Source organism: Nicotiana tabacum, chromosome 12 (assembly GCF_000715075.1).
Source record: "Nicotiana tabacum cultivar K326 chromosome 12, ASM71507v2, whole genome shotgun sequence".
NCBI lineage: Eukaryota > Viridiplantae > Streptophyta > Magnoliopsida > Solanales > Solanaceae > Nicotiana > Nicotiana tabacum.
Window position 1 is genome coordinate 37,899,045 of NC_134091.1, and position 10,196 is coordinate 37,909,240.

The 10,196-nt window shown below is 38.9% G+C and overlaps 1 protein-coding gene across 1 annotated transcript; it reads left to right on the forward strand.

Annotated features, from left to right (window-relative positions):
* Nucleotides 1-600: 600 nt before the first annotated feature.
* LOC142167101 (uncharacterized) lies at nucleotides 601-1,995 on the forward strand. The gene is made up of 2 exons (XM_075227257.1): nucleotides 601-663; nucleotides 1,618-1,995. Exons 1-2 carry the CDS (start codon nucleotides 601-603, stop codon nucleotides 1,993-1,995), a joined length of 441 nt encoding a protein of 146 aa, XP_075083358.1.
* Nucleotides 1,996-10,196: the final 8,201 nt, after the last annotated feature.

A 10,196-nucleotide genomic window follows, 5' to 3' on the forward strand; every position in this document is an offset into this window, starting at 1 on the left:
ATCTTCGATTGTGAACATAATTTATAAATTATGAGAATCTGCAATTTAATCTTCTGTGTATGAGTTAATACTTCATATACTAAATCGTCTACTACATAATTAAAGAACACACATGTAACAAATGATCTATTTACAATAATACTTTATTGAATTGAATAAATCAAATAAATAATTGTTCCATAAAGAATAAAATATAATACTATAGCTAAACCGATTGGTTAATAGTATATCCCAACAATCTCGCACTTAGACTCCTAACCATGCATCTACAACTCTATACCCATTACTTCTACTTGTTTGTCAAAAGTTTTCTGTGACAAGCTCTTTGTAAACGGGTCTGGCAAATTGTTCTCTGACGCAATCTTCAACACTTCTACATCACCTCTCTGAGTTATGTCCCGAATTAAATAATATTTACGCTCAATATGCTTACTCTTTTTATGGCTTCGTGGTTCCTCCGAATTTGCAACTACACCACTATTGTCACTATAAAGCTCAATTGGTGCTTGAACCCAAGGAACTACATTAAGCTCTTTCATAAGGTTCCCGAGCCAAACAGCCTCTTTGGCTTCCTCAGAAGCATCCACATATTCGACTTCCATGGTGGAATCTGCAATACATGATTGCTTGATACTCTTCCAACTTATGGAACCGCCTCCTAAGGTAAAAACGTATCCCAAGGAAGATTTTCTAGAATCTCTATCTGACTGAAAATCTGAATAAGTATAGCCAATGGGTGCAAGATCACCTGAGTGATAAACCAACATATAATCCCTAGTCTTGTTCAAGTACTTGATTATAAGTTTAACGACAGACCAGTGTTCTCGTCCAGTATTAGACTAAAATCTGCTAACCATGCCAACAACAAAGCAGATATCAAGTCTAGTACATAGCATAGCATACATGATACTTCCTGCAGCAGAAGCATAAGGGACCGCCTTCATCTTTTCTATCTCATCAGTCGTTTTTGGGAACCGATCCTTTGACAGAGAGATTCCATACCTAACAGTGGTGGTAGGGTTTATAAAAGTGATATTTTATGTGGTGATAGGGTGGTGGTAAGGTTCAATCCCTATAGTTTCCATTCATGTTTTATAGTAATATAATGAATTTACATATTGACATAGGTCTTCATCCACATCGGATAGATTCATTATGGATAATTACTGTGGTTTTGTCTCTAGTTGTTTGATAACTTGTATTAACTCTCTAATTGAGTTACATGTTGATTAAATAAAACTAGGATTTATAAAAATAATATTTACCTATCTTAAATTGACAGTTTACTCTCTATCTGAGTTCGTCATGTTTTAATTTATGCGGTGAATATCTGACATAACTCATATATTTTGCATGAATAGTTAAGTTTCCCTATTAAATCTAACTATTCAATGAGCATGGTTATATGTGTAATGTGTTATTTTGAATTATATTATTCTTATTGCATAACTAATTATATATTTGATGTGAATATCTCTCAGATTAACCATGTCTTCATTCAATCCACTTACCTCAATTTTGAGCCAAAACAAGTTAGAAGGACCGAATTATGTTGACTGGAAAAGGAACCTTGATATTGTCCTAACTGTTGAAAGTTACAAATTCATAATAACTTAGGAGTGCCCAAAAAAACCTAATGAAGATGCTACTGATGATCAGGTTAAGTCCTATGATAAATGGGTTAAGGCTGATGAGATGGCGCAATATTATATTCTTGCCTCTATGGCTAATATTTTGCAACATCATCATCACTCTATGGGGTCTGCTTATGACATGCTCAAAAGTCTCAAAGAGATGTTCGGTGAGCAAAATCGTGCGACTAAGCAGACAACCATGAAAGCCCTTTTGAATACCAAGATGGTTGAAGGATCATCCGTTAAGGACCATGTTCTAAAGATGATGGGTCTTCTGAATGAACTGGAGGTCCTTGGAGCTGTGATTGATAAGGAACCTCAAGTTGAGATGGTCCTGCAGACTCTGGCTGACAGATTTTAACAATTTCGCTTGAACTATAATATGAACAAAATAGATTTGTCACTAGCAAAATTATTGAATGAGCTACAAGCGGTAGAATCAATTATCAAACAGCAAGCTCCGGTTGTGGCACTGAATATTGAGAAAGATTCGGTTTCTAAGCCGAGAGGCGATAAGGAAAAAAAAAAAGAAGACTCACAAGGTTTTAGCACCTGGAGGTGCGACTGCTGGTGTGAAAAAGCTTAAAGAAAAGTGCTATCACTGCAAGCAGCCTGGACATCACAAAAAGCAGTGCCCTGCGTATCTGGCAAAGTTGAATAAGCAAGGTAATTCAAATTTAAATGTCGTTGAAACTCATTTAGCGTCTGTCTCTACCATATTTTGGTGTGTAGATTCAGGAACCACTAATCATATCTGCACTACTTTGCAGGGGTTTCAGGAAATACGGTGTCTAAGCCATATTTTGGTGTTGTTGATTCCACCATGGAATCCGAATATGTGGCTGCCTAGAGGTTGTTTGTCTCGAGAACTTTTTGAAAGAGCTTATTGTAGTTCCTTCAGTTCAAGCACCAATTGTGCTTTATTGTGACAATAGTGGTGCAGTTGAAAACTCGAAGGAATCACGAAGCCATAAAAGGAATAACCATATTGAGCGTAAATATTATTTAACTCGGGACATAACTCAAAGAGGTGATGTAAAAGTGTTGAAGATTGCGCCATAGAACAATTTGGCAGACCCGTTTACAAATAGCTTGCCACATAAGACTTTTGACAAGCATGTAGAAAGAATGTGTATTAGAGTTGTAGGCGCATGGTTACGAGTCTAAGTGGGATATTGTTGGAATATAGTATTACTCACTCGGTTTTGCTATAGTATTATATTTTATTCTTTATGGAACAATTATATTGTTGATTTATTCAATTCAATAAAGTATTATTTTGAATAGATAGTTTGTTACATGTGTGTCCTTTAATTATGTAGTAGATTATTTAGTATATGGAGTCTTAGCTCATGCACAGAAGATTAAATTGTTGGTTCTCATAATTAATGAATTATATTCACAATCAAAGATATTGTTTGGCAAGATATCTTGATGATTATAGCACAAGATTGAAGTATAATTTATCTTGCTTATGAGAGTGGTTTTACTCTGACTTCTTGTGCTAGTATACTTAGTGTATATTGAACGGACCAAGTAGAGAAAAGATATTTTTGTACTGAATATATAAAATATTTTCTCTGATTCATTAAATGAGCTTATACTCCTAATCTTGATATAGTTATTATGATCAATGTGATTTGTTTATGATTTTGATTTATTAAAAGGTACAACTCTATTCAGAGTTAATATATGCCTAATAGATTGGACAATAATAAATAGCATTTGTGAAATAATAATTAGTTAATGAAATCTATGACTCGACCTTGAGTTTGATAATACCTCTTTATGTAAACTTATAAGTTTTCATGTGAAAACATGACCGGTGGATTTTGTATTCGTCACATGAAATATTTAAGCGGAATCATAAAGGATTTAATTAGTTGATTAAATTAAATTGGCAGTGATTTAGTTTAATTAATTGGTATTTGTAATCTTAACATTGGGAGTTAAAATAAGTGTTGGTGAATTTCGAAATTCATATTGAGGAGTTCAATTGATATAATTGGTAGCCTCTTATTATTTCTGTGGTCCCTGCTATACCTAGTAAAACCTTGACAGACTTGGGAAGAAAGTTACTTGGGAGAAAAGTTCTCTGTTTGAGTTGGACTAGGATTCTACTACTAGCAGAATCCTACAAGTTTTTTGGCCTGATTTTTGGCTTAATTTCGGGTTTACAAATAGAAGACTAGTTTTTCACTAAATAACTCACTCTTCAAAGCAGTAATAATTGCCCACACAAATATTTTCGTCTAAGGCTTACTGGGAGCATAGCAAAAGACTGTTGTCCTGGATTCTTGCTCTGTGAACGAGTTGTGCAACAGTTTCGAGAGGTTAGTACTTCTAATCTCGGTAATTCAATCATTATCTAGATTATATGTTTATGATACATGTATTTATGCTTGCTTCCGCTGCGCATGTTCTAACACAATTAACTCCAATGTGTACCCATATATATTCCCGAAGTTCTTTGTTGGTAAAACAATCTTACAAATTCCAAAAAAGTTTTCACGATTCAATTAAGGATCTGTTGATTACCAAACTAGCGTTTGGATATAGAATTAGTTGAAACTTGAAAAATAAAATTGAATATGAGATAAAAAATATCTTTTGGAAGTTGAAATTGTATTTGGACATGTATTTTACTTGAAAAAAATTAAAATTTTGTAAGTAGAAAACTTTAAAAACTTGAAAAAGTAGTCTAAGGACATGTTTGTCCATAGATGTTTTTTTCGAAAACGTATTTGTCCATAAAAATTTGTAAATTGTTTGTAGATTTTCGAAAATGAGTTTTTCAAAAAACAAAAAAGTGGCTTTGACCATTTTTTAAAATTTTCAGGAAAGCCTTTTTTCCTACTCACAAAATTACAAAAAAATTTCAAATGAAATATATGTCCAAATATAATTTTATATTCCAAGCGTCTACTAAACCAGTTTTTGAAGCTTGAAAAATTCATCTTCAAAAGCTGCCCAAAAGCTAGTCACTTTTTAAAATCACATAATGTTTTCAATTTTTGTTTTTCAAAAAAAAAGGGAAAAAAAAACTTATGGCCAAACGGGATTCAAATATCTTGAAACTTACACTGCAATTTTCTTTCCAACAACTAATATGACTGACAGTTCACATCCTTTAAAGATAATTGCTAATTCCTGAATTCAGCTAACGGCGTTAATTTTATGGTTGACAATTTATAGAGAACACTCCCACTAACGGCGTTAAGTCACTCCTCTGCTTCGTTTGTTTGGTAGTGCTTTTTTACTTATCGAAAGTCGATTTTATTAATTTTTGGAGTTAAACCGAACTCATTTAGTTCATCTTTATTGCGTAAAATATTTGTCATTCAAATCTAAAGTGCAGCAAAATACTTGTTTACCCTCAAAATCGGATAACAATTGAATTTGTACGTGGTTTTAAGGATACGTGATCTAGCTTAATACAAAACGAAAAATCAGATTAATATTAAAATAAGCAATGAAAAAATAAATGCAAACCACACAAATTGAACAATCTTAGGCTTGAAGATTAATCATGCTCGAGTCAGAAATGATTTTATCGATGCCAGAACAGAATGACAAGATAATGAGAACTAGAAATAATAATATATTGCTTTGTGATGCGTTTTACCGTGTTTTAAATGAATTGTCAGACCCCCTTTATATAATAGAGGAGTCCTATTCTAGGTACATTTCTATAAAAGGTAAAAATCCCTTGATTTGCTGATTACCGGTTCCTTGCTGATACGTGCCGAGATTCTCGCCGAAATATCCATCAGGTCGCGGATATTTCGGTCTTCTATTAGTTATTGTGATGACCCAAAAGCTCATTTTATGCTTTAGAACTCGAATCTGCGCTCTTAAGCCTTAAAAATCTCATGTTTACCCTCTTCGATTTGCGTGCGCAGTTCGGACAGGTTTCCGGAAAGCTTTTATGTTGAAAATTGATGAAAATAAGAATTTATGCCTTAAAAGTTGATTTTAGTTGACTTCGGTCAATAGTTTTGGTAAACTGGCCCGGATCCATGTTTTGACGGTCCCGGTGGCTCTGTATCGAATTATGAGACTTGGGTGTATGCCCAGAATCGAATTCGGAGGTCTCTAGCTCAATTTATGAATTTTTGATAAATATTAAAAGTCTGAAAATTAATTGTTCTTAAGAATTGATTGATGTTTGGCATTGTTAGTGCCGGGTCTGTATTCTGGTTCCGGAGTCCGGTACAGGTTCATTATGATATTTAAGACTTGTCTATAAAATTTGGTGAGAAACAAAGTTGATTTGACGTGATTCGGACGTCCAGTTGAGAAAATAGAAATTTTAAAGTGTTCTTGAGAATTTCATTTGTTTTAGGGCTAAATTCGTAATTCTAGGTGTTATTTTGGCGATTTGATCGCGCGAGCAAGTTCGTATGATATTTTTAGACTTGTGTGCATGTTTGGCTTGGAGCCCCGAGGGCTCGGGTGAGTTTCGGATAGGCCACGGGATGTTTTGGACTTTGGAAATTTGGTATTTTGTTGCAGCAGGTGTTCTGGCATGTCCTTCTTCGCGTTTGCGAAGGTACTCTCGCGAACGGGAAGAGTAAACTGGGCAGCTGAAGATTTCTTCTTCGCGAACGCGGAGGCTTGGTCGCGAACACAAAGCGATGGGAGCATTACCCTTCGCGAACGCGACAAGCCCATCACGAACGCGTAGTGTTAGGCATTGGGGAGGGGGAGTCAGCCGTTCCTTCATCGCGAACGCGAGCAATGCCTTGCGAACGCGAAGGCCAGGGGGAGTAACCATCACGAACGCGAGCTGGGTCTCGCGAACGCGTAGGCTTGGCAGCCCGTACCCTTCGCTAACGCGACAGTGCTCTCGCGAACGCAATGAACACTGTCGCCCAGCACTAAACAGAATCCAAAAACAGGATTTTAGCCAAAAATTTATTTTCTCAAAAACCAACGGTGAGAGGCGATTTTTCAAGAGCCATTTCTTCCCCAAATTATTGGTAAGTGATTCTAAACCATTTTTTTCAATTACCCATTATATTTCTTGAATTTTCAACCTAAACTCTAGAGTTTTCATGATAGAACTAGGGATTAGGGTAGAAACTAGGGATTTCGGGAATTTGAGGATTTAGACCCCAATTTGAGGTCGGATTCCAAAACTAATTACATATTCGGGCTCGGGGGTGAATAGGTAAAAGGATTTGGGTCCGAACCTCGGGTTTTGACCAAGCGGGCCGGGGATCGATTTTTTGACTTTTTGGAGGAAAATTTAGGAAATTTAATTTATGAAATATAATTGATTCCATTAGAAATATTTGATATTATTGAGTCATTTTTAAATAGATGCGAATGGTTTGGAGGTGAATTCCAAAGGAAAAGCTGTGATTGAGAATTAAGTGGCCTTCGGAGCAAGGTAAGTGTTGTGTCTAACTTTGGCTTGAGGGAATAGGTATTGTGTGAGTATTTGCCATGTGTTTTGTTGTTGAATACGATGTATAGTTGAGGTGACGAGCATCTATGCGTTGTAGTCGAGTCATAGCATGCGAGTGAAATTCCATTCTTGCAAATTTGTAGTCTTAAATCTTGTTATCCATGCTTATTGTTGTTGTTGAAATGTTGGGAGACTTGTATCCGGTTCTACCAAGGTTGATAAAATTGTGAATATTGATTCGAGGTTGAGATGTTAAATTGTGAGAGTAATCATTGATGAAATATTGATTTCTTTGTGAAACTTCTCTCTATCTGTTGTTATTGATTATGTGAATTGTGAGGAAGAGTGTAAAGCACGAAGGGTGATGCCGTGCATGATTTATTTATATTGTGAGGAAGAGTATAAAGCACGAAGGGTGATGCTATGCGTGATTTATGTATATGGTGAGGAAGAGTGTAAAGCACGAAGGGCGATGCCGTGCATGAATTATTTATATTGTGAGGAAGAGAGTAAAAGCACGAAGGGTGATGCCGTGCAGTCTTATTTATTATTTGGTGAGGTTGAGAGTAAAAGAACGAAGGGTGATGCCGTGCAGTTTTTCTTGCTGTTTTAATTGCTCAATTCATTTAAGGATTTTCGGTTTAATTTTGTCTTTTCATTATTCTCACTCTTTATGTTGTATTCTCCCATTTTATGTTCCCTTCTCATTATTTCCATGTTATTTCTTTATTTACTGTTGGTGCCACTAGCAGGATTATATTGTTCAGGTTATATGTGGGTGTCTTGTCCTAGCCTCGTCACTACTTCGCCGAGGTTAGGCTCGACACTTACCAGTACATGGGGTCAGTTGTACTGATGCTGCACTCTACACTTTCTGTGCAGATTTTGATACCGGCTCAGGTTGATCGAGATTTGCTACTAGTCCGCTGTCCGGAGACTCAAGGTAGATATGTCGGCGTTCACAGACCTTGAAGTCCCCATCTACCTTTTATGTCCTACTATTTTCTTTCATTCAGACAGTTGTATTTTTTTTAGACTATTACTTATAGTAAATTCTAGAATGCTCGTGAATTGTGACTCCAGATCCGGGTAGTAGTAATTAATATAGTTTTATGATATTCCTCACTTATTATATTTCATCTTAGTTAATTATTGTTATTTACTGAATGGAAATAAGGAATTGGTTTAACGATTTTTCTAACTTTGGCTTGCCTAAGAAGTGAAATGTTAGGTGCCATCACGGTCCCGTCGGTGAGAAATTTCGGGTCGTGACAGTTGGCATCAGAGCACTAGGTTGCTTAGATCTCACGATTCACGAGCAAGCTTAGTAGAGTCTGGAGGATCGACACGGAGACGTCTGTGCTTATCTTCCAGAGGCTATGAAGTTTAGGAATAAGTTTCACTTATATTCTTCTCTGTCGTGCGATTTTGCTTTCTCAATACTAATTGAACTCTTCTACTCTTATTCTCTTGCAGATGGCGAGAACACGTACCGCTTCCTCCGCTGAGCAGCAGCCAGAGCCTCCAGTGACAGCTCCTACACGGGGCAGAGGTCGAGGCCGAGGACATGCCATAGGCCGAGGCAGGGGCAGGGCTCAGCCTAGGGCCCGAGCAGTAGCACCAGCAGTGGAGCCTCAGATAGAGCTTGACGAGGAGGATCCAGCCCAGACTGTTCCTGCCGGACTAGCTCAAGTTCCGGAGGGGTTCATTGCTACCCCAGTACTTCAGGACGCTTTGGTCCGTTTGGTGGGCCTTATGGAGAGTGTGTCCCAGACTGGCGCATTTCCCATAGCACCAGCAGTCTCTCAGGCTGGAGGAGGAGCCCAGACTCCCACCACTCCCGCTCCGGAGCAGATATCTCCCCAGTATCATGCTCCAGCATATCAGCCAGTCGGATTAGTTCAGCCGGTTATTGCAGCACAGGTCGGAGATGGGCCAACAATGTCTTACGAGGCTTTATGGAGATTGGACAGGTTTATCAAGCTCTTTCCTGTTCACTTCAGTGGTGCTCCTTCAGAGGATCCTCGGGAGTATCTTGACAGCTGTCACGAGGTTTTACGAAACATAGGTATAGTGGAGACCAATGGGGTCGATTTTGCTACATTTCAGATGACTGGTTCCGCCAAGAAATAGTGGAGAGATTACTTGTTGACCAGACCAGTTGGGTCGACTTCTCTTACTTGGGACCAGTTCTCTCAGCTCTTCACAGAGAAAGTTTTGCCTATCACATTGAGAGAGGAGCGTCGCCGTCAGTTTGAGCATCTCCAGCAGGGCAGTATGACTGTTACTCAGTATGAGACCCGTTTTGTGGATTTGGCCCGTCATGCTATTCTTCTGCTTCCCACCGAGAGAGAGAGAGAGAGAGAGAGAGAGAGAGAGAGAGAGAGAGAGAGAGTGAGGTGAGGAGGTTTATTGATGGACTTGCTCAGCCTATCAGATTGCAGATGGCTAAGGAGACTGGGAGTGAGATTTCTTTTCAGGCGGCTGCTAATGTCGCCAGACGAGTCGAACTGGTTCTTACTCAGGGAGGTCAGGGGTCTGACAAGAGACCTCGTTATTCCGGTGAGTTCAGCGGTGCCTCACCTAGAGGCAGGAGTACTTTTGGTAGAGGCCATCCTCCCAGGTTGTTTCATTCAGTGCTCCAGGTATCCCACGGTGCCTCAGGTGGTCGTGGCCCTCAGATGCATTATTCCGAGCAGCTAGCCTATAGTGCACCATCGGCTCCTATTAGTGCACCTCCACTCCAGAGTTATCAGGGTGGTTATTCAGGTCGACAGGGTCAGTTTCAGGGTCAACAGTCATAGCAGCCGAAGTTATGTTATACTTGTGGTGATCCGAGGCACATTGCTAGATTTTGCCCTCGGGCAACGGGCAGCTCACAGCATCAGAGTTCTCGTGCCATGGTTCCGGCACCAGTTGCTGCACCAGCTGCTCAGCCAGCCAGAGGCAAGGGTCAGGCAGCCAGAGGTAGAGGCAAGACTATTAGAGGTGGAGGTCAGGCCGTTAGCGGTGGAGACCAGCCAGTTAGAGACCATCCCAGGGACGTAGTTCAGGGTGGTAGGGCCCAGCCCCGGTGTTATGCTTTCCCAGCCAGGCCTGAGGCTGAGTCATCTGACGTTGTTATCACAGGTACTATTTCAGTTTGCAGT